Genomic DNA, 25,903 nt, shown 5'->3' on the forward strand with positions numbered 1-25,903 from the left:
GATGTATATATCATAATACAGGAAAGGCAAACTACCATTTGACGGGGTGAACTGGCAGCCGTCTAGATACATGCGTTGCTAGTGGCATTAGGGCATATGCTATAATATGGCACACAGAATGCTTTGCAGCTATTAATTAGTATTCCAGACACACACTCAACTGCTAATTTAACAGTGAAGTTCATTTATGTCCAGAAAGCAACTAGATTAAAAAAGAAGAAATGGAGCAAGACTGGTATCAATAGGGAAACGAAAAACTTGACTGGGGTTTTCTGGAGAAGGAAAAAAGAAACCATCTAAAAGGAAACATACTTTATATGTATGAGATAGTTCCCAGGGGCATTAAAAGATTACTAAAATTTTAATTAAAAAAATAAAGAGAACAGAGGGAATTTAGCTGCCTGGAACTCTCCAGGTTGAGTTAAGTTAGGAAATTTCCTGGATGAAGACTTTTGAATGCATTCACAAGTTCTATTCCCAAACTCATGTAGCAGCTTTGTGACAGCTTTAAAGAATGGTGCACGTCAATTTGTTTTCAGACTCCCTAAATCTGGAACCCAGAAATGACTGCATTGTTTTTCATTAGCAACAGAGAGGAGAAATTCACTGCAAACGGAATGCTATCCAGCACTTCTCCAAAGTTCCTTAAGGTATCTGATGCTCTAAGAGCATTATCTACATCATCGCCCATGTACAATTTCTTCATTATGTTGGAACATTCAGTCTTTGTCACTGCTCTCCTATACTATGTGTTAAGTGTTTTGGGGAACAGAATTTGCATTGTACTAGAGGAGATAATAGAGTTATGCAAATAACTCTAAGACAGGCAGGAAGGACGAGCAATTTTAGGACGAGCAAGGACGAGTAAAACTTAAAGACAGACATCATGTCTGATTGGGATGTCAGGAAAGACCCCACGGAAAAGACCATGAAGTTGAGCCTTGGGAGACTAGCTAAGGCTGAGCTGGCAGGTTGGCCTATCCTTTGGACTGACTGAGCAAAGCACAATGGTGGGAAAAACACTTCCACGTTGTTTTCAAGAAAGACCTTAGATAATAATTTTATTCCATCAATGGTCTGTACAGGTCATTGAAGGAAGATTAAACAGGCTCTTTGTTGGAGAAGGTCATGTCTTCATTTGTTAAAAACTATCAGAATTTATGAACAAGATATAATCAAGACTCTGCTTTAGGAATATTAGTGGGATATAAATAGTATGATCTTAAAAAATTTTATAGGAATGTAGGCTATACACTAAAAGATTAAATATAGTTAACTCCAAGTGGATATTATGGGTGACTTTCTTCTTTTTTGCTTACCTTTGATTTTAGTTTCTATAAATGAACAGTGATCACTAGTGTAATAATGTTAATGTTTAATAAATTTGGCAGTGTACAAGACAGATTGGGGCAATAACAAAATTGGAAGCCTAGAGAAAAACTAGTAATCTTTTGGTGGACTCTGGGGCAGAGAATAATATATCTATGGAAACAAAGGTATCGAAAGGAGAAAACTGTGTAAAGATATGCATGGGGGCTGATGACTATAGTGTCAAGGAAAAAGACATTAAAAACTAAAGCTCAGGATTGCAAGTGTCTTTGAGTAAAATCACTGTGTAGACTGGGGAAGCCAAGAACTTGACCTGGGGATTTAGCAATGGGTTTCACTTGGTACATACTGATTTTAAGGTATGAGCAGACTTTTTGAGGGGAAATACCTAGCGAGCAGTTAGGTGTGGGTATTTCCTTCATTCCTACTTCTCTGCCAAGCACTGTGCTAGGCACACAAAGATAAATGAGCCATACAATCCCCAACCTCAATATGTATGCGGGATAATGGAAAAGATCGTACAGAAGAACAACTCAGTGATAAAAACAAAGCCCATGGCATCCGCACAATAACACCAAGGAGTAGCATGAGTGAGGGAAAGTTTCTGGGAGGAGGGAAGGCATATGCTAATATTTAAAAGAGCGGGAATCAGATAAAGTAGTGTGAGGCGAGAGGAAGAGAGAATCCAAGGTTACTGGAGAAAGGAAAAAGGAAAAGCATAAGCATTGTGGGAATCACAGCATACAGTTTAGGTTGTGAAGCCTAATACCTAAGCTGAGAAATCATGGGTAATGAAAACCAGGGTGGGGGTGGTGAGGCGGCTGGAGAGGAGGGAAGGCGGGGAGGGGCTAGATATCCTTGATCTTCTAACACAGCTATGCTGAAGGAAGAACAAACGGCTGGGAAGTGAGTTGGTTTCCTTTGTGAAGGAGACTGGACTTCATCTTACAAGAAGCAAGCAGCTTCTCAGGAGTTTTACTCAGGAGAGTGATGTGGCAGTTTCAATCTTGGAAAGGGATCTGGGTTGCAGACAGAGAAATTGGATTTATTATAGGCTGGGGATAAAGCAAAGTTCCCGATCGTATCAGCTTGATGTCACACAGCTAATGCCACACAGCTTCACCGAGCCGTGACCGAATGGTTTGTCTTCCAACTTTATAAATAACTTGTCTGTCTCCTCACTATGTTACCATTCAAACACTGTTGTGGTGGTGTTTTTTTTCTTTTTTTTGCAAAATCATGATGAATGTCCTCTTTCTTTTCACTGAATGGCCATGATACAGTTCTTATTTTACGAATTTTTCTTGTATCTGCCTCTTTAGATAGATTTCAAACTTTCACCAAAAAACAAAACAAAACAAAACAAAACAAAACTATACATAAACTAAAATCTTTCTCTTTTCAGCTTTGTCTTTGTTCATTCATTAGAAATCTACTGACAAGGAACCGTGCATCAGGAACCAGGGGAGGTGCTGCAGGGCATCAGGAGAGTAAACAAAGGCAAGAGTAGGAGTCAGCCCTTTCTGACACGGAAAATTCCGATACAACGAAAAAATTTGACTTTTAAATCGGAAGTTTTGCAGTGTAATAATCCCTAGAGTTGGCTAGAATCTGTTTACAACATCTGAATTATTACATTTTGCCTAAAGCATTAAAATTTGATTAATCCATTTTGAAATTATTAAACAAAACTTTTCGAATTTCTTTCTTTAAGTGATATCTTCCCTTAAATTTTACTTTCAATTTTTTTGATACAGTAGTCTGTTCCCTAAAATATCCCAATTCTTCTCTGATTCTGTGTCGTTGTTCACTTGTTAGAGAGAGTATGATTAGGATATTAAACACCTATCTTATTATCTCCATTCTAGAAATCAGATTAGCATTGAAACTATTTTGATTTTTTGTAGTTTCACTTAATAATAGATTTAAAAAGGAAGCTCCCAATAATTTATATTCTAGTCATCAGGCCAAACTTCTAACAAAAGGAATTAGATAATGTTAATTTAAAAAGATCAGAATAAAATGAGAATAAGAAAATAAGATTTTCTGCCTGATAACAGTATATTTGTGATAACTCACTTCGTTCTCAACAATTTATCTTTTCCTAGATGTTACCACTCACTGGGAAGGCACATACTCATAGAACTCTGTGATTTTTATCTTTTATAAAGAAGCTGATGGTTGTAATTAACATGTACATTAATTAGTGAATGGATTCTCCTTCTGATGTGTTTGAATCTTATCAATTTTCCTTAATTAGTCTCTTTTCTCCTGAGGGTGTAGAGAAATAGGATGAAATCTCATCTGTATTTATGAAAGAAATGAAAACAATTACCTTAACAGATTTTTTTTTTCTTTACAATACTGGAAAGCATCTAAGTATACTAGAAGAATTTTATTCTCTTTTCTTCAGATGGTCTTTCCTCATTTTTTTTCTTCTAATAAATAGGAAATCCATCTCTCCAGACATACACATGTCACATATATTCCTAAAAATTTATTTTACATATGATTTATGTAAAATTTCAAAGAAATAATGTTAGAATGCCTACTGCCTGAAGTTGCTTATTTAGCTTAATGAATTTGAACTTTAGCAAGATACTAAGGGGAGTAAATTAACTGATTAACATCAGGCTAAGGAACAGGTTTTGGAGTTACTTTTCCATCTAAATCATACGGTCACTCAATCAAACAAATTTGTGACTGGATAGGTCTTTTGGAAGGCCAATATTCTAACAGGAGGTAACAGTCATGATGGTCAAGAAAGAAGGTGGGGGGAATTTAATGAGTCCCCCCCCCCTTTTTTTTTTTAAGATTTTTATTTCTTTATTTGAGAGAGAACGTGAGAACACAGAGGGAGAGGGAGAAGCAGACTTCCTGATGGGCAAGGAGCCCGATATGGGGCTTGATCCCAGGATCCTGAGTTCATGATCTGAGCTGAACGCAGACGCTTAACTGACTGAGCCACCCAGGTACTCCTAGTGAGTGCCTTTCGTTGAAGACCTGCACTGTGCTAACTTTGTCCTCATAAGAATCTTAAAATCGCATATAGCTAGCTTCCCCGGGAAGCTCCAGACCCACATGGCACCCTTTTCTACCTTGCCTTCTGACAAAGGAGGTTGCTCTGTAACTCTTATAATAAGCTCACTTGCCCTCTTCTCTTGGGCAGGGTTTAAGCAATGGGGAGTCTGAGCAAGACAGTGGCGGTGGGGCAAAGTCCAGGTTTCCCTTGGTTCCAGGCCCATAAGGGCACGTTGGTCTATGTAAGTCCCTCAGCTGAAGGCTCCAGCTCTTTTCGAAGCTGCTGAACTAGAAAAGGTTCTCCTACTGGGTTCTGAGAACTGTTTCTTGTCCTTGCCCTTGTCCTTTTGGCCCTGGGGATACAGAGCACTGCTTGTGCTACTAGATCCAGGTTACTACACTAGACCATGGTGCCCCTATAAACCACACCTTTTTAAACAATCTACTTGTGGGTAATAGAAATTGTGTTTTTCATGGGCCACAGATTTCCTGTTGGGATTCTGCCTGGTACGGGAGACACAGCATGCTACTCTCTCTACCGATGATGCTTTATTGTATCTACTAATGAAGGTCAGAGAGGTCCTGCAAAATGGCTAAGGTCACCTAACTGGTCAGCCTGGACACAAACTGTCCAACCAAAGCAGACTCTGTCCACCATACTCACGGCTGCCTGGCCATGAAGAAAGACATCTACAGATAATATATATGTCACAATATGGAATGTAAGTATGAATATGTATCAGAAGTACAGAAGATACATAAATGCATAATACGGAAAACAGTATCACAAGAAAGTCACAGTTTTCATACTATCCCAAAGAAAACCAGACAGTTCATAAAATTTGCATCGTGAACAGTCTGCCAATAAGCCAACAGATCAAATGCTGCAGGCACAGCGTGCTACAGATAACACTATATAAGCAATCTTGAGACAGTCATTTTGACATGGCTTATAAAACAGGCCTGTGTTTTTTTTTTCCATCTTCTCTTTCAAAGACTATATAAAAGTATAAAACAGATATACTCCATTCTTCCCAAAGGTCTTTCTGGTGATAGGACCGTGGGTAAGGAAGAAATAGACAGGGAAAGGGTTGGGAGTCAAGCAAGGGTGGGTGAAAATCAGGTCTACTGCACTCATTATTTATTTGGAGATGAAAAAATAATGCTATTATACACTCATGCAGGTCTTATGATATAGCTGTATCAAAAAATCCACATCAATATTTCTTGCATTGTCAGCCAATGTTACATGAAGTGCAGATCATCAACCTTTTAAAAAATATTTTATTTATTTGAGAGAAAATGCACATGAGGCAGGGCAGGGGGCAGAGTGAGAGAGAGAAGTGCACTCCCCGCTGAGCAGGGAGCCCAATGTGGGAACCAATCCCAGGACCCTGAGATCATGACCTGAGGCACTGAGCCACCCAGGCGACCCATATCATCAACTTTTTGTTCTCATTACTATTTTCTTAGTTCCTAGTTATAATATTTTTAAATCCATAAACAACTAAAGACATATGTATATGTGTGCATGTGTGTACATGTTACATCCATCTATAGGTATATGTCTGTCTACACATACATACACATGCATATATATATATATGCACACATAGATCGCTAAAGAGACAAAGTTTTTCTTCACTTCTAAGTTAACAGCCTTTAAATAACCCTCTGTTTTTTACAGCTCATTAAAATAAAACAGAAACATTCAGATGATGAGAAACTATCTGTCTGGTACTTATTGGCAGCTAAAGTGACCAAATAATAATGTAGTCACTATCTCATTCATGGAGAAGACAGTAACATACAGATTTGAACCTTTACACTTACACAAAAAAGAATCGTGTGCAGACATGATCAGTATTTGGGACGACCCATATCTCTCCATGTTTGTGCAGGTCAGGTGAGGTGATGACTGTAAATGGAAGATAAAATTAAAGAATGATTTTTTCTAAGTTACTCTATCCCTCCTCTTAGAAATCTAAAAGCACAAAGTACATGCACAAACACACACGAAAAATGTTTAACCTTATAAGCTATCAAAAGTGTAAGTAAATACAATGAAATGTCATGTGGCAATTTTATGTTTTAAACACCATCAGTGTAACAACAGGAAGGGAATCACTTGTATAGTATCAAAAGCAAACAGTTCCTGACTTGGGGACTATGTAGAAAGCAACTTCATGTTCTATATTAACTATCAAGGGTTGACTATGTAAAAGACAGTTAATGGTGCCTACTGAACTCCCAGCACCAGTTTTTTTTAGTCAAGGTTAGATTTTATGGCAAGAGCAAGAAAAAGTATACGATCTTGCAAATCACCTATCAATCTGTCTACCGCAAGTTCAGAATAGAGGAATAATGTCAGTGTAGAAGCAGAAAGACCTATTGGGTTCTCTTCTTAGTGCTTGCTTCATCTTTCACATTTTTCACAGTATTATCATTCAAAAACCAACTTAAAGAGGAAGGTGGCATATTCACAAAAGAGATTAGCAATACTTGATCAGAAAAATATAATTACCATTCTGAGATACCTGCCAAGAATAAAATACAGCACTGTCTGAATTCTTGCCAATTCTGCTTTGTTTTTCACCTTTATGATCTCTATTGTAACTGTTTTCCATCTGTGCCCTTAGAAAAGGTCACAAGGAATAATGCAATGCTTTCACTAACCCATTTCGAGCATTCTGGAAATATAGTCAAATTCTTAAACACAGATAATATAAAGAATTAACACTATGAGGTTTGTGAAACTTTCAACTTACCTTCACATAAGGCTATGCATTTTAAGTTACGGCTTTGCAGGAATTGGGACTGCTGCCCTTTTTTCTGTGACTAAATTCCAAAAGAATTTAAAAATCAGAGTGAAAATAGGGCAGTTGCTCAAGTGAAAAAAGAACTAATCATCATTAAAAAATAATAGCCACTAAGATAGCTTCAGATTTAAAAAAAAAAAAAAAGGCCTATCTAGACTAGCAGTAATATCCTTGAATTCCTTCTTAATGTCAAGCTATATTTGTTGTATCATTTAATTTCTGTACATAGTCATTATTAAATCAGTCTCAAGATAAGTGAACTAAAAATGCTCAATTAAAGTTTAACAGCCTCACATCATAGAATTAGAACTCAAATTTATTTTTACTGGAAGCCTGGCATCCTCATTTCAAGGGAAACAAAATTAAAATTGCAAACTCTACAATCAGTTATTCCAGATCATCTAACTTACTCAAAACCAGACCATTTTTACAGCACCATTAACTAAGCTGCAGAAGTTTCAGGAAAATCTCATGGAGAAAATCTGTAGTTTTGTTTTTGTTTTTAGATATAGAGTTAGTTGTAGTTCCCCACGCCCAGTTCAAAATCACATTATTCATTAAGCAGATTTCTCACTTGTTCGGAATGGCTGGTTCCACTGAAATAACAAGGGATTTATGCTTGGTCTTTCTCTGTCTGGAATGTTCTTTCTCCCATATGGCTCATGTACTCACTGCCCATAGGCTTCCACATAATCACTTCAGATGATTCTACATACAGTATTCTATAGCCCTTTTCCCTGACTTTTCTCCATTTTTCTCTACCATCTAGCATTCATCCTCTCTAGACATATATTCAATTTATCCATAGCCACTCAATAGGATGTAGGCTCCCAAGAAATTCCTCTTGTTTTTGGTTCTATTTTTGATTTGTCACTACAGTCCACTGCCTAGGAATCTCTCCTATTGTGACGGGAGCTTAATAAATACTTGCTGAATATTTACTGCATAAAGGTGTTTTGATTATCACATTTCAGGGTCGGTTTTATGGCTTTGTGGGTAACGGCCATTCAAGATAATTCTGCAGACTTAAGAAGCCCGAGTGCTTATGGAAGCCCTGCTGGCTAAGGAAGCGGGAGCTCACTCAGCACATCAGCCCCTCGAGCGGCTACAACACCTGTGATGCACTGCTGCTTTTACTGCTGGATGCCGGCTCATCTTTGGTTGTCACCTTCTGCTTCTTGTTCATCCCTGAAAAACACCAGCAGAATCGTAACTGAGGGACAAAGCTGGGTGATACCTTAAAATACAATCCACTGGCATCGCAAAGTTCTACCGGAGGTGAAGACATTTGCATTGGCCACAGACGACCACGCTTGGGCTCTGGAAGGAGCAGCGGCTTTGACCTGGAAAGTCAAGTGGGTTTCGGGAGGTCCTGAGAGTGTGAGAATGCAGACAAGCCAGCTTGGTTTTCTTTGGAAAACAGGGATAGGAAACTCTCTTGCACAAAACTGATACATTTAGAAAATTCTTAAAATTTGCTTTTACAGGGCTGGTAGAGCTTAAACTTTCATTTTACTATCTGGTTAGGAGAAGGAGAAGGTGAGGAGTGGGAAACATGAATAAGGTCAGAAAAATACATTTACGCTGAAGCTTCATGAATTGTTGATCTATATTTAATTCTGTGTAGAATTTACTGTATCATCTAATACTCAAGTTTTAGCTTACTCTGTTAATGCCATGACTTTTTACTGTGATGGATTTTAGACAAATAGAAGTAAGATTCCTATTTGTTTTAGAAGAGATCGGTATTTTTCTATATTTTATTTGGAAATGCTCATCTACTGTCCAGAAATTGAGAAGTAGGTTGATTTTCTATTGTTGTTGCTGTTTCAATAAAGATTTGATGAGAAAGAATAAACTGCAAATGGTATGAATGTAACTCTTTCCAAGTCAGAAATAAACCTACAAAGTTGCAGAGGTCGAGAGGATCAAGCTGAGAACAAGGCCTAGGGTTTCAGCCATGTGGTTCTGGAAGAAAGGTAAAGCCTGTTATCCTCAGGGGGACTGTGCTGCTCTCCACCCCCTACACTTGCAGCCTGAAAGGCAACTACGGAAAGCCACTTCAAAGTATGTGATGACTTGGTATGTTTTTCCTTATCAATGCTGAGGATGTATTTTCTTTTTTTCTTTTAAGAGATTTTATTTATTTATTTGACAGAGAGAGATCACAAGTAGGCAGAGAGGCAGGCAGAGAGAGAGGAAGAAGCAGGCTCCTTGCTAAGTAGAGAGCCCAGTGTGGGACTCCATCCCAGAACCCTGGGATCATGACCTGAGCCGAAGGCAGAGGCTTAAACCACTGAGCCACCCAGGTGCCCCAAGGATGTATTTTCTTGAACTGGTTTTATTTTAGTTTTTCTATTGTGTTACGTTTTAATGAGATTTAGAAACTGGTTCATGCTGATTTTAATTTGTTTTTTCCTTTGAATTATATCATTCTATTTCCTTTATTATCTTATTCTTCCTGGTGTTTCTCTTTTCTTTCTTTCTTTTTTTAAAAGATTTTATTTGTCAGAGAAAGAGAGCACAAGCAGGGAAAAGGGCAGGCAGAGGGAGAAGCAGGCTCCTGGCTGAGCAAGGAGCCCAATGCCAGACTCAATCCCCAAATCCGAGGATCATGACCTGAGCCAAAGGCAGACACTTAACTGATTCATCTAAACATCCCTGGTGTTTATTTCCTGTGTTATTTTGGTATATTGTATTTTCAAAGATTGTTGCAACAATATTTCTTAAGCCATAGGCTCTTCTACAATGGGATTTTGTCACTCTTTCCTTCGGGAATGAAGCCTAATTACCCAACCCTCAAAGATGCAGGGGCCTGTGACTGCTCTGACCTATGACAAATGTGGGAAGTGCTACTATGTGACTTCTGAAGCTGGTCAAAAAAGGCCTACAAAGTCCACCTAGTGTTCCTAGGACATGTGTTCTGGAAAAGTTTGGGGTAAAACCCTGAGAAACAACTTGCTGTGGTTGAAAGAGCATGAACTTAGGCAGAATTATACTGGCCTGGTTAACATTTACCTGGTGATTTGAACTCTCAAGATATCCTTTTGTATAACAGAGCATTTTAAGACTTACTAACCAGGCACCACCACCAACTTCAGGAGACTATGTAATATAACCATGCAATCAATCACATATACACATGAGCACACAAGCAAAACCAACTATATATGCAGGTATATGAATATAAAAACTTTACAAGTCTGAAGAGAAATGCAGAGAACACCGAGGTTGGGGGAAAGGAGAAAAAAAAATCCACTTGTTACTTTACACAGGTCTATGCAGTTTTTTTTTTTCTTCAATTTTGTATAGTGAGTGTCATTACTTCATGTTTAAATACATTAAGTTATTGATCTAAAAAAATTATCACACTGATTGTGGAAACATATTCCCCAAATTTAAAAGTGCAAAGAAATCATCCAAATTGTACCACCTGAGGATAAAGAATGCTAGTAATTTCGTGATCTTTCTTTCCATATTTTGCATTTACCAGGCTCCTCTCAAGCACATGCTTTCAATTTTTTCCAAAATAATTTTTTCATACAATATCACCAAAAAAAAAAAAAAGATGTCAATAAGTAGAATAATTTTGAGGGTATTTTTCTAATCCTAAATTCCCCACACTGTTCAAAATATCTTTATACAATATACAATAATAAAAGAGAAGAGGCTGGCATGGTGCAGAGTTACAACCCAGGTCAGTGAATTACTATAGATGAGTAGTCTGTGTTCTACAGAATGCTTTGCACATACCACATTCTCAATAGTTACTTGTGGAGGGAATGAATGTAGAAACCACTGAACAAAATTAATTCTGACATTGAAAAAAACTACATATTCCACTTTACATATTAGGGTAAGTATTCTAAATTCACCCTGACATGTGAGCTTTGTTTCTGCTTCTGATATGAATCAAATGAATTAAATGCAAATGTATCAAATAAGCTTCAGTCACTTGATACACATTAAGAAAATTCAAAACCTCACACACTTGAGGTTAGAAATGAAACAGGAGTTTACCTGAGTAACCAAAAGATATGCTTGACATTGGGCTAAGATAGATTCCACTCCCATACATTGCACCGTGGAGCTAAAAGGGGAAGAGAGGGAACAGAAAGTGGACAGTCAATGGTTTCAAAGGGAAATATTTTACAAAAGAAAGGAATCAGTCTCATGTTGGGAGGATTAACTCTCAGAAAACAATAAAGCTCTTTCCTAAGATCTAATGTGAAAACAGTACTACTAATATCCTTGTCTTCAACATTCAGTGAGTTGATAGATGAAAAGTGATAGCCAGAGAAAAATCCTTGATAAAGGTTTTCCACCAGACCCAGGACAAATACAGCTAGTATTATCAAATACTAGCATAGATTTTTATGTTAATGACTCCAAAATATCAAAAACAAAACAGGTTGAATATACACAACAGAGTTTTGATTAGGACACACATGCTAGTACATCAACAAAGTAGCCTATTCAGAGTTTCACTGTACAACACTGTCTTCCCATTCTTATCTCCTCTAAACTTTTAGGTTAACAGTTTCATTAGCGGAAACTCTTCGACTGATCTAAGAAACTACTCAGAACATTTTAAACTCTCTCTCATCACTTCCACGTTTAGGGCCCCTGGACCTTATTTAGCATGGACTGAATACTAATTCAGTAAGTGTGTGTTTATGGACATTTACATTTAACTGTATCATCTTAACTGTCATTGGCGTGTGGGATCCAGCACAGGCGACGGGATTAAGCATCTCATTTTCTGACCTCTTACCATCATCAGATGAAAATCAGCTGAATGAGAATGAAGTGGGGTGTTGAAGGTGACGGGCGTGAATAAAGATGAGCACTACATCCACGATACCCCATGAGGGATACCCCATGAGGGATATCCATGATATCCCGCTGACTCCCAGCACTGCCCCGGAGACCATGAAGCAGGCAGCAGATGGCTCTTTGGTGTCCAATCTCCCTCTTGCTGATTCTTAGCCCTACCTTACCTCCTCTTAAAGTACCCCACTCTGGGGCAGTGCTCAAGAAATCTGCGTTGAATTAGCAGACAGAATGTTTGCACGGTTTTACTTTCTGCATGATAATTTTCTTCTACTGAAATTCAAAGTTATTTTATTGTTTTCTCATAGGGAATTCAATTTCTTTTCCTCTTCATCCCCAATGGTGTGTTGGTCAATTCTGCTTCAGTTATTTTATGAACATTACTTCTGCCTTTTAGAAATTCTATGTAATTTTTAAAGCCCACTGGCTTCCCCTTTCTCACGTAATAAAAAAGCACCAGGATTGCTTACTGAACTCTAACACTAAAGAATATATGGTCTTGTTAAAGCATTCAGAAAATTTACCTGCAATCTAGTATTAGAAGCAACAACCAGACCATTCCTCAGGATAGAGTGCCAGTTTTCAATGTGTGAGCCACTAAAACACAGAGGAGGGGAAGGACAAAATAAAACCGAACATTAATAATCTTCGAAAGTGGCCACAATATAATCAGTCATGTACCTTCTCGAAATCTTGAATTTCCAAGTCAAGTATCAGGCAGTGGACTACTCAGGGCTAACAGCCAAGTACTAAAAGAATGTTTTCCTCCCCATACATTTCTGGAAGACTGGGGTAGAGACATACCCCTATCAACAGGAAGCCATACTCACTGAAAAGCAAAGGTGCTTCCAAAGAGTTTTTTAGCAGCTCTAAAATTAGATTCTTTGGCTGGTGGACTGCTGAGAAGAAGGAATTGATGTGGAGTATGCATAAACTTCAGTTGCTGCCATTTAAAATAATGACAAATGAAAATATGTCAAAATTAACATATAACCAGACTGATGACAATTTCAAATTTTACTGGTTTAAGAATTAATTGAGATTCAGGCCATACTACCTTACATTAACAGGACCATTCATTAAAAATAAAAAAAAGAAAAAAGAAAAAACCCTGCTAAAATGATCTATCATATGGAGTTGCTGATATGAAGGGTAATTTTTTAGGCTAATGGAAAAGGAACAGGACACAGACAATCCAAAGTCATTTATATTTATCTTTGGAATACACTCTGTAATCATGTCCAAGCAGATCTGCCTTCCTAATTATGTTTCTTTTTAAGACTTTTATTATTGAATTCCCTAAGTATACACTAGCTATTCAACTGGGGAAATATCTGAGTTGGCTAAGCAGAAAAGAAAAGTTAGTTCAAGATTTTAAAATTGCAAAAATTATCAACATCATGCTTTATTTGCATACATTTATAAAACTGTAAATAGCCTACATTCACTCATAGTTCCCCCTTTGTTCATGGAAAGAAATTAAAACAGAATCTTTTGAATTAGTGGCTTGACAAAATTTTCTAATTGCTGCCCTTTCACATAGGAAAATACTTATATAGGAGTACAATATAAAGAAAATCTTGCAGCTTAGAGATTCACAGACAAGCAAGCTGAGATTTTGGATATGGCTCTTCTTTGGTTTCGATCATAACTGAAATCAGAGCCAATTAGCTTTTTCCTTTATTTTCTAAGTGTATTAAGCTGATAAGGCAGTATCTTCTCCTCTGTGGAAAAGAGGGGCTGTGCCGACAAGAAACGGACAATGATAAAAAGCACATTACCTTTTTTCTGGTCAAACTCCTGATTCTTCCTATCACTGGTGGAATATCTACCCAACAATTTCATACTGACCCTTTTACTTACTTAAAAGTTCAGGGCAGCAGCCTGAATGTGAATTTGATTTCTTGGGAAACTTGGAGCTGGTGCACATATGGTAATTTCAAACTGAAGAATTAGGCCTAACCTGGGATTACTTCAATTTCCTGGAGAGGCTGCCTAAAAAATCACAGGGGTCACTTCTCCCAACCAGTCAGGACTCTTCCCATTTCTGTATGTATATGTTAAAAAAAAACTTACCCTGTTAACTGGCAGTTTCACAATATGTGACCTATTACTTGAAATAACCCTGAAATTAATTAAAATAGTCCATCAGTCACAAATATATGCCAAATATATTTAATGTTTTTTTTCCCTTAGTTGGCAAGTGATCGGAACTTACGTTTGCCGTGACATTAACTAAATTGAGTAACCATTTTACTTAATTACATCCCTTTGCTTTGGTTCCTGAAATAATTTAAAGAGCTTATGTAACAAAGAAGATAATAATCTGAGAATGAAGAAGCAGTCTCTTAAAACCTAACAGATAATGATTTTTAATCATTACGACTTCAGATATTGACAAATGAACATTTCTAAACATACTTTCAAAGGATGATTGTCGAGGTGCAAAGCTTAGATACATCAGCTTCCTTGGCTCTTCCCTACCCTGTCTCATTAAGAACGAGTTCCTGTGAAGATCTTTTTCTTTCTTTATATATTTGAAGATCTTTGTGCTGATATATATGGTGATATATACACAAACTGTTATTCACCATATTTAGACACTGAGGTTGAAAAAAAATTACATTGTTATCTGAAAGAATTAGTTATTTTTATGTTTTTCAGAACAGAAAATAATAACTAGGGAAAACTCTAACAAAACAGTTTTGTAGATTTTCTTCTCCTTGAAAAAGTGACTAACAAGCTGAAGGAAATGATCACAAATTATTAAAGTTAACAATGAGGCTGACTACAGGGGCAGGAAAAAAAAGATATTAGATACTTGAGATTTTTACTTTCATTCTGAATATGATTTCATGTGAGAATGTAAAAACTTACAATGAAAACTCTGTTATTCTACTCAAACAGAATTTTAATAATAGATCATTATGGACACAAAGAAGGAAGACTTCCAAATCTAATCTTTTAAAGTTTTATTAGACTAAATGTTTATTGTAAAATCCTAAGTGAAAGTTAAGTAACCAGAATCATTCTTTCTCCTTTGCCCATCTTTCCATAATTTTTAAAAACTTCCTGGTTGTAGCATAGAATAAATCTCATTCAGAACCATCACTTATAATCTTTACACTTGAATAAATGTATAATCTTGGTGAATTTCACAGTCTTTAAGTTTTCAGTGATTTCAAAGACGTATGTGCATAAAACCCTCAGAGGTAAGGGGAGTAGGTACTATTGTTTTCACTTTGCAAGTTAGAAACCAGAGGGCAAAGGCTTTGAAGCAGGCGTGGTAGGAGAGGCCTTCTCAACCCACTCTCCTATTCTCAACTAGCCTTCCTAGGATCCATGCTGGACTAGGCCCCTCACCAGGCTCACTCTGAACACTTCTGCAGTCGTCAAACAAAGATTTCATCAAATTTATACTGTTCTTGTTAAGGAAGTGAACCATACACAACATACATTTTAGAAAGATTTTTCAATAAGTGTTTGAAACTGAGTTTTGTTGCTGAGTCCTCAGTTAACTAGAAAATTAAATGAACCAAAACGGCTTCACCATATAATCCGGCTAATCACATTTTTTTTTTAAATGATAGACAAACGGCTGTCAAATACATTGTTTATCTGCGTAGCGCATAGGACAGCATTTTCTTCCCCTTGTGATATACAAGTTTTAATTAAAGTGTGAGTCATTACGGACTCTGTAAAATCACCAGGCCTCATAGGCTTGTAGAACTGTAGCATTGCAGGTCTTGTAAAATAGGCCTTTTTTTTTCCCCTTAAAGCAGGCAGTAGAAAATGATGCTGTTTTTGTTAAGAGGAAAACTAAAATTTTATACCATTGCAGTAGGGGATGAGCAAGGGGGTCTTGTTTATCCATCTGCTTCTTGATTTCCAGATATGGTGCCTGGAAAAAAAGTCATTATACTTCTTGATTTTTCTTAAAAATTCCTTTTCTTCCTTTCTCATTTTTTCCTTTATGCAAAAGGAATATCAGGTTGAAGAGGTATGTCTAATCTAGTTAAAGCCAGAAGCTTTGTGGCTGTGACTACCCTCATGTTCTCCCCTAACGCCCCCCCGCCCAAGGTGATGTGAACTCTGGACTTCATGTGGCACAATGGACTTGCCCAGACACGTAGCTCCAAGAGGCTTAATCAAGCTTTCATCTGGATCCCACGCCCTAGGCCAAGTCTAAAGGTGATCCCAGCCCCCCAGCTGAGTTTCTGCTCCAGCAAAAGCGATGCTGCCCAACAACAAAAGTTACCTCCCTTGTACCCACCCACACTGCTAACCTTCCTAATTCTCTACTCATCCCTCTTCTGTAATTTTCTGCTTCCCCATTCCCCTTATTTTTACTTCTCTGGAGCCCCCTTCTGTTCCGTCTCTGCTCTCCCTTTAAAAACCTCCATCACTTTTGTCTTCCTTGGAGGTGACCTCACTCACTCTCCCCCCAGGGCAGTCCTTCAATTAAATCTCTCCCCCCACCTTCAGCAAGTGTTAGGCGCGGTCTCTTTCTGATGATGAGGGTTTTTAACTTTGAACTAGCATTAAAGCAAAACTTGTGAGAGCTACTACTCCAGCTCATATCTGAAGGTACTGACTTAGGTGCAGAGCTTTACATGAGAAAACTAGATGAAATTTACATAAGAAGAGCCCCCCCCTCTTTTTTTTTTCAAAGTATTTAGTGGAATTTACCCAGACAATTTACTTTTTCATAAAACAAAAGGCGATCTGTCTGTGACAATTTACCACTACCACAGGGCAGTACCTTCTAGAAAATAGGACAGTATAATGTTATATTTACTTGGAGAGGTGTAAAGGATTTGATGCAATAGAACCTGACAGCATCCCTATGGAGTGCAGACTGGAAGGAGGTGCAGTGTTACTATTTACCACCTTGATAGTGAAGAAGCTAAGTATCAAGCAATTAAGCAACTTGCCCAAGGTCACAGGCCGCATCACTGATGAGCAAATTATACAACACCCGCCGCCTCTGACTTCCTAGGTTGACACTCAACTGTCTGCACTGCCTTCTATTAAAATAGCTTACACATGACCCAGAATAAAGGAAGAAAATTTTGGCAGAGAGCTGATCCCAGAGTCAGAATTTCGTAGCTATTTTTATCCGAGAATGATCTGGGTCTAGGGTATAGTATAATAAACACCCTAGTACCACCAAAGTCTTTGGTGACTAAAAAATGTTTATTTAACTTTGTATAAGCCAATAGGTTCATTTTCCCCCCTAAGTGGAAATGTATTTCATTGTTTTCTCTTCCTTATACAAATAATAATATTTATTTGAGAAGGAATTCAGGTAATACAGAAAAGTATGGGCATAGAAAAACAACGAGCCAGGATGATGGTTTTTAAGCAAATGATCTAACTTGTAAATTAAGGATCTCTTTGTTTACCATTGTCTGACACACACTATTTGTTGGACAAACGGATGAATATTTGACCACCTGAATAAATAACTATCCAAAGACTCAAAACTCAAATTTGGAAATGTAAAAACGTACTCTGGGAGCACATTTCAAATACAGCAGTGGCGATGGCAGAGGTAAAGGGAGGAGTGGCAGTGAAGCTTTGTGGGCCTCAAGACTGAAGGAGTCCAATACTCTCTCCCCAAAGACAGAAATGACCCAGGGTAATAGGATAAGCCTCCAGGGTCTGTAGCGTAGTGCAAGCCTTGGAACTGCCATATGCAAACCAAATCCATAATGTGTGTTGTTGTCAATTACAGATTATTAATTTCTATTTATCATTGATGAGTTTTTAGTCTCTCTCCAAATTTTTGGCAGTGGAAAAGCCTCAGAAATTCAATAGCATGTGCTTTTCGAAGAGCTGGACTACAGCCCAGTGGTATGTTAGACTTTCATAATAAACTGCCATCCATGCTCAGCAAACATCACCAAGCCTCCCCAAATGGCTAAAAATATAAACTCATACTCTCGGAGAGGCTTGTGTCCTCCAAAGTTGTTTTGAGATTCTATGTTCTATTTAAAATATTTATGCACAATTTACATTTGATAGAATATCTGTTTTTATTTTGACATTAAAATAATGTGTTAAAAGTACTACCATTAATTAAAATGAGCAGTCTAGGAAGATGGTACCAGATTTAACCCTTGCTTTAAGATAGTCCAACATACCTCCATATACTCCAACTGTCGCAGAGAACATTAGGAATATAATCATGCAATTACCCTCCAAAAGTCACAGTGGTAGCCCACCAATACAACGATGTAATTTAATTAAAACCTCCTAGTACGACACACTTTTAATTTTTAAAGTTTTTTAATTATACTCCCATCTAATAGAAAAATCTACATTTCACTACACAGCCAGTACCCTCAGACATTTTTAAAATATGATTTTACTCAAGCAAAACTAAACTGTACAGGACCACAAGATGATACACTTACTTGTGTCATTTCTCTAATGGAAGTTATGCTATCCAGTGCTTTCATTACTCGATCATAGTTCTTCTTCTGTTTGAGTGGGAAAAAAAAAAAAGTATTCACTATAAGCCTTTGCAAGTCTACATGTTACTAGAGAAACACATTATTTCTGTACGTGGATTTCCCTTCAGAGTCGATTTGAAAGACTGTGCTGTGCACAAAAAAGGAAAGGCTTTAATAAGATGATTCTAGGATGTAGGATACATAACTGAGATAGAAGGAAGAAAGAAGAAAATCGCAATCCCAATCCTAATATAAGTACATAAAATCATGTTTAGCCTACAGGGGGAAAACTACAAATATAAACAAGATATTGCGCTCTTGATTCTTTGTCTCACCAAAAAAATTAAGCCATGATGAATAAAGTAAGAACAGAATCCTTCTAAAATATAAAAATCCACTTTAAGTCTCATAATATCATTTTGTTTTTATTTTCTTTTGATTGAAAGATTGTTACCAAAAGAATATGACCAATAAGTGTATAAATGACACCACACACTTAACTGATAATTCATCTTTAAGTATACTCTAACTTTGTGTACTCCTGCCACTTATGACAGAAGGAAAGCTTTTCCAAGGACATTTTATATAGCCATTGTTTCCACAAGATGATTTCAAGATGGGTAGTAATAGAAACTAAGGCAATTTTAGCTTTCATGTAATTTGAGAATTTTGCTATTTCAGAAGGATTCTGCCTCATCTCCACGAATATTTATAAAATTGTTTTCTCAAGAAATGCCAGTTGATCAACAATATGGACTAAACTTTCACTAACCTTCAGGTAACTGGGGAGGAAGGGGAGTGGGGAGAAGGCAAGGGATGATTAAGTAAAAATACAAAAGAAAGCAAAAATCGGTCCTTTTACCTACAACCCTTAAAAATTACAGTGAGGTTACATTAAGCTAGACTCTCAAAAATATTTAATGAAGTTATTACTGCTATTTTCCTTCCTTTCACGCAGATGGGATGTGTAAAGATTGTAATTTGAGAGGAAGAAATGGGTGTAGCTTCATAAAGATGAAGTTCTGAAAGTGATTTTAAAAGATGAAAGGACAAGGGAAGTAACAGGATATGGTAAAGACTGGAGGAGGCAGTTAATCAAGTTTGTGGGAAAGGAACTGTATTTACTAAATGGATAGGGTCCACAGCGGGTTAAGGGTAGGCCTGATGAGGGAGGGGGTTAGACAGAAAGGGGGAAACTAGCAGGACTAAAACCTCAGCTGCTGTTACAGGGGCCAGGATGGGTATATGAGGAGCAGTACTCACCCTGGGGTTGAAGGCCAGCATCTGAGGATCGTTAGGATCCACCACAGAAGGATATGGCTCGAAAATGACAACTTTTCTAGGAGATTCCAACGCAGACCTACACATGGATACCAGCAGATCTACCACCTTGAAACACACACATGAGATAGTTAGCATCTTTCGAGATTCAGCTCGTGCTTTGCCATTGCTTCTGCCTGTCATGGTCACCTAAGTCTCAAAACTGCTATCAACTTCTCAGATCTGTAATTTACAGCTTCAGACCACAGTTGACCAAACTTGACCATTAACTTGAAATAACTAACATGTATTACTTCCTGTTATGTCTTCGGATCTCTTTGTCATGAACTCCTACTGTGCTCTCACACTGCTCTAGGCTCTATAGCAGACATGCACAAGAAAGACAGGTCCTCTCTCTCAATGGATTTACATTCTAATGGAGAAGATGCATAACAAAATAATCAGTTAAGCATATGCTCAAATACATTTCTGGTAGTGCTGAATACTGTGAAAATTAAGCAGGCAGTAGAGACTAAGGCAATAGGGGGTTTCAGAGTGCCTAGGAAGGTGGTGATATTTCAACAGAGTCCAGAGTGAAGACAGAAAGGGAGATAGAGCTCTGGGAGAAACTATTCCAGGTGATGGAAAGCAAATTCAGGAAATGAGTCTGATGCACTCCAAGAACAGTACAACTCCTGACATCACCTTACTTCTTCCTGCTCTCTGCCTCAGAGACCTTCTCTGCCATCCATGAACTTTGGTACTCTAAATAAGATGGTTTTATTCCTGTGTTCTTCTGTGACCTCTTAACACAATTTACTAAGAGGCAGTGCCATTTAACAGGAGTAGAGCCCCCTCTCCATTTCCCAAAATCTGCTCTGGCAAGGCAACTGAGAAAACAGACACTGTCTAAATGGAGAGAGGGCACCTGGACAGAAACATCAACAGTGTGAAGATAGAAGACATCATAAAGAAAGGAAAATATTTCTAGAAAGTTTTTAGAGAGGCATTTAAAAAGAGTAGAGTAAGAGTAAAATAATTTTTGATTCTTGTGGTTCATGGGAGGGGCACTGTGACCTAATGGCTGTAGGGCTCACTATGTTGTATATATACTCACAAAACACATCTACTCAAATCACAGCATCCAAAATTTCCAGTGACCTAAAATAATCAGCAAAACTCAAGCCATCGGGTATATGATCTATAAGGAACCCTTCCCAAGTACACAGACATACACCCCACAAGACTCACTCAGAAAATGGTAGAACTGAAAGAGCCAATATGTTTCCAACACATTATTCCACTTATATGTGTGTGTCTGTATATATCCGGTTTCAGCAATAGATATAATAAAGACATAATAAAATCCTTTTTGTCTTCTGAATCCACACTCACAGTCCCTCTACTCCAGAGAGATGCATTTAAACCTAGACACAAATTGTTTTTGGCATTATCTGGTCTCTCAATAAAGAAAGATCCAAATAAAAACATCTGAAAAAGAATAATCAGTAAAATAAAATAGCCCTTTCTGACATACTGGCAGTTGGGAGGGAATTGGTACTATCCTATAAAAATTTTTAAGAATTACAAGTCACGGTATGCAACTACAGTGTTAAAAAAAAAGTGCATGCCCTTTGCTTTAATAAAGGGTCAAATTACCTTTCACAAGGGTACTAAAACCACCCAATGGAAAAGAACAGTTTTTCTACAAATGGGTGGCAAAACTAGATATCAATATGAAAAAAAAATGAAGTTTTATCTTACACCATACACAAAAATTAACTCCAAATGCAATAAAGACCTAAACATAAGACCTTAAACTATAAAACTTCTACAAGAAAACATGAGGAAAAACTTCATGACATTGGACTTGGCAATGATTTCTTGGCTTGACACCAAAGCACAAACAATAAAAGCTAAAATAGACAAATGGGACTACCTCAAACTTAAAACTTTGGTGCATCAAAGGACATAATCAACAGAGTGAAATGGCATGGGATGGGAGAAAATATCTGTGAATCAGATATCTGAAAGGGGGTTAATATCCAGAATATATAAAGAGTTCCTACAATTCAAGAAGAAATCAAATAATTTGATTTAAAAATGGCAAAAAACTCAGATAGACAATTCATTAAAGAAGACATCTAGATAGCCAACAGCACATGAGAAGATGCTCAACATTATTAAACATCAGAGAAATCAAAATCAAAACCATAAAGAGATATCACCTCATAACCATTAGGATGGCTACTATCAAAAACCAAAAACCAAAACCAAAACCAGAAAATAACAAGTGCTGAACACATGAAGAAATTGGAGAATTTGTGCACTGCTGATGGCATTATAAATTGCAGCAGCTGCTATAGAAAACAGTACAGAAGCCCCTCAAGAAGTTAATAATAGAATTTCCATATGATCTTGCTAGAAGTGACAATCCCACTTTTGGATATATATCCAAAATAATTCAAAGAAGGATGTTAAAGACCTATTTGCATACCCATGTTCACAGCAGCATTATTCACAATAGCCAAGAGATGGAGGCAAACAAAATGTCCACTGACAGTTGAATGGGTAAAGAAAATGTGGCATATATATATACAGGAAAAATTATTCAGCCTGAAAAAGGAAAATTCTGTTATAGGCTACAATATCAATGAACCTTGAGGACATTATGCTAAGTGAAATAAAACAGTATAAAATAAACCACAAAAAGACAAACAATGTCAGATTTCACTTATGAAGTATATTTAAAGTAGTCAAATTCATAGAAAAAAAAAGTAGAATGGTGATTACCAGGCAGGAGGAAGGGGGCTATATAAGGAGAGTTGTTTAATGGGTACAGAGTTCTAGTTCTGCAGGATAAAAAAGTCATGGAAATCTGTTTCATGACAAGTTGAAGACACTTAACTGCTAAACTGTATGCTTAAAAAATGGTTAAGATAGTCAATTTTAGGTTACGGGTTTTTTTTTTTTTTTTTTAAATCACAAGAGTAATGATACAAACAGACAGAACAGTAATAACCTGAGCAATGTATACCTTTCAATCAAATATTAAACACCCTGTCCCAGAAGAATCAAACTACCAAAAATTATATGAATTCTTCTGCCAATAATTTCACCGTTGGGAGTCCTTAATGAAATAGTGGATATAGGGGGTAGGAAATTTAATCAGAATATTCCTGCTCATATATGTTCTAAGACAACTTGAAAGAAACAGCGTAATTACCATAGCAGAATCTCATGCTGTCCACCAAAGCCTTCTGCTCCTTGTTTCCTAGGTATAGAGCTCTTGACAGGAGGCAGCTGCTTGGCATGTGACATTTCCACCCCTTTTGTCTACGTAAAGCTATGTGACTAGTTTTAAGCAATGGAATTGGATAGACAGTGGAGAAGGGTGGAACGGGTGCACCTTCTCCATGTGTATCTCTGCCTCTACTGTATGCCATATACTTAAAGACAGCAGAGCCACACAAAGGAAACGGTTCAGTTAACTCAATCATCACGCAGAAAGCTGCCCAACAAGCATTCTAACTGGATAGTTGTGGGAGGAAGAAATAAAAAAGTCTATCATTAAGCCACTATAATTTTATGCTTTATCTGTTACAAAAGTTAGCAGTTAGAATTTTTGAACAAGAAAAGGTCTGTATTACACTGTTTGGATTTATATTCATTTGCATATTAATTTTTCCATGGAGTAAAATGTCTACTTTAAAAAATGAAACGTAACAAACGACTGTAATTTCTTTATTTCAAATCATGTATTTCCCCTCTCCCAGCATTTAAAATGATTTTGTTTTTGTTTTTATGTAGGCACCCACACCCAGAACAGAGCCCAACATGGGGCTTGAACTCAGGACCCTGAGATCAAGACCTAAGCTACAATCAGGAGTTGGATGCTTAACTGAATTAGCCACCCAAGTGCCCCAAAATTTGAAAGATTCTTAATGGGCTCCTAGCACATAATGGTGAGTGCTACAGACAGCAAGTTACAGACATCTTTCTTCTTACACTGAATAATATAATTGAAGGGACAATCCAGACGCTAAGATACTTAGGATAGAGAAATACAGAATTCAAACAATGGGAATTAGGCCATCTGATGAGTGAGAAAAGTTCTGTGGGTTTACAGAATCACATGCTTTCAAAGGCCATTGTATACAACCCATCTGATAGAGCAAGACTCTCCACCCTTCCCTGCAGGTAAGGAAGACCTTAGAGCACTTGTAGATGAGAAAGTTCAAGTCCAGATGAGTAAGAAAGGAGTAGCCTACAGATACATAATGTATTCTGGAAAAGAAGTGAATTTAAAATCGAAGATCAATGGCTTTCAAACATTTCAATATTGATTCCCTTTTTTTTTTTTTTTAAATAAAATCTTGTAAGAGAGCTGAACATAAAGAAATAAAATGGAGCTGTTTTTGGTTGAAACAGTATATGGGGGCCTGGAATCCTGGCTGCTTAGACACTCTCATTCCAGTCCAGCCTCCTGCCGTGTCCCTCTAAGGGATGTTCTTGCAAACTCAAGAGAACCACTGAAAATACAGGAGTCAGCTGATGCACTAGGACTACTGAGATATAGTTTCTTTCTTTCTAGAACGGGAATCAGGGGGTGCCTGGATGGCTCAGCGAGTTAAAGCCTCTGCCTTCAGCTCAGGTGATAATCCCTGAGGGGATTGAGGGTCCTGGGATTGAGCCCCGCACCAGGCTCTCTGCTCACTGGGGAGTCTGCTTTCTCTTCTCTCTCTCTCTGTCTGCCTCTCTGCCTACTTGCGATCTCTGTCAAGTAAAAATCTTTTAAAAATTTTTTTTAAAGAAAGAGAATCAGTTTCTACATAATCTTTAGAATTACAACCAGAATATTGTGTACTTGCTTTCAAGTAGTAAAAAAAATTCACGAAATTGATATGATCGAGTAATTGTATTTTGTAACTATCATTACAAAATCCAAAATGAAGTTCTCTTTAACAACCATAATTTTTTGAGGTAGCTAGAAAAGAGGGGGGAAAAAAGCACCTAATAGTCTATCAACCTAGCCTATGGTGGCATGATGCTAATTTTCCTTCTAATTAATTATTTCTTAGTTCCAGGTTCTGATTCCTTCCCTTCTCACATCGTCTGAGGGACAATTTACACTAAAATGCACAAACGTTAACTTTACCACTTGAAGAATTTTATATACATAAATATATATGTTTATATGTAAATATGTGAAATATATAAAATATACAAAATATTTAAAATACATATTTTATATATTATACATATATACCCACATACCTATTCATGTATGTACATGTATGTATATTCATAAGCACACACACACACAGCTGTGTGAAGCTTAATCATCTTTATATACCTATATTTTAGTATTTGTGCTACCGAAGTGAGCATTTCAGCTATCTATAAACAGCATAGATTAAAGTATCTCTTTTTTTTCTTTTTGAGCAATATTAGTTCCAAATGATGAGAAAAACTTTCACATTAAAAAAAAAAAAATGAGGGGCGCCTTGGTGGCTCAGAGGGTTAAGCCTCTGCCTTCGGCTCAGGTCATGATCTCAGGGTCCTGGGATCGAGCCCCACATCGGGCCCTCTGGTCAGCGGTGAGCCTGCTTCCCTGCTCTCTTTCTGCCTGCCTCTCTGCCTACTTGTGATCTCTGTCTGTCAAATAAATAAAATCTTTAAAAAAAAAAAAGAAATAAAAAAAAAGAAAAAGGACCCACCAATGGTCAGACACATTGGAGAAACCCTCTAAGTACTGGCTACTTATTTTCTTAGTTTCAGGGATTCTGAGAGTCTTTAATATGCAAATATGAGCATGTTGGCTGTAGAAGTGATATCAAGCCATATTTTTGAAATTTAATCATGGGACCTTTTTATCCACATTACATACGATCAATGCCATACCGTTGGCATTCTTGTTCATTTATAATTCATTATATCACAATTGTTTTCCTTAATAGTTCAAGTGGATGTACCTCCATTTAGTTAATGGGTGAAACAATTAGGTTAACAGGACGTGTGTAAATCTACAAGGCCTGCGCTATTCCATAGTAATTGCTGTACTTCCATCTGGACTAATGCCTGTTAATTGTAGGTATTTGATACTTGTTGAATGAATGTCTGCTTTATGATCATTTTCCCCCACCCATCTTGCAAATTTTGTAAGTGACAGATTGGTAATTC

General features: G+C 37.3%; 1 protein-coding gene across 9 annotated transcripts in view; it reads right to left on the reverse strand.

Annotated features, from left to right (window-relative positions):
* PARP8 (poly(ADP-ribose) polymerase family member 8) overlaps positions 1 to 25,903 on the reverse strand; it is a 174,437-nt gene that overhangs the window by 4,389 nt on the left and 144,145 nt on the right. For all 9 annotated transcript variants that reach the window (XM_082723240.1, XM_082723239.1, XM_082723236.1 and 6 more), the window contains 10 exons: positions 19,724 to 19,849; positions 18,422 to 18,487; positions 15,836 to 15,903; positions 14,079 to 14,127; positions 12,833 to 12,945; positions 12,527 to 12,599; positions 11,190 to 11,259; positions 8,284 to 8,357; positions 7,119 to 7,188; positions 6,184 to 6,268 (listed from right to left, as the gene is read on the reverse strand). In XM_082723240.1, the coding sequence (XP_082579366.1) occupies positions 6,184 to 6,268; positions 7,119 to 7,188; positions 8,284 to 8,357; positions 11,190 to 11,259; positions 12,527 to 12,599; positions 12,833 to 12,945; positions 14,079 to 14,127; positions 15,836 to 15,903; positions 18,422 to 18,487; positions 19,724 to 19,849 (794 nt within the window). The remainder of the gene's footprint in view (positions 1 to 6,183; positions 6,269 to 7,118; positions 7,189 to 8,283; positions 8,358 to 11,189; positions 11,260 to 12,526; positions 12,600 to 12,832; positions 12,946 to 14,078; positions 14,128 to 15,835; positions 15,904 to 18,421; positions 18,488 to 19,723; positions 19,850 to 25,903) is intronic.

Source organism: Mustela nivalis (genome assembly GCF_964662115.1).
Source record: "Mustela nivalis genome assembly, chromosome: 3".
NCBI classification, from domain to species: Eukaryota; Metazoa; Chordata; class Mammalia; order Carnivora; family Mustelidae; genus Mustela; species Mustela nivalis.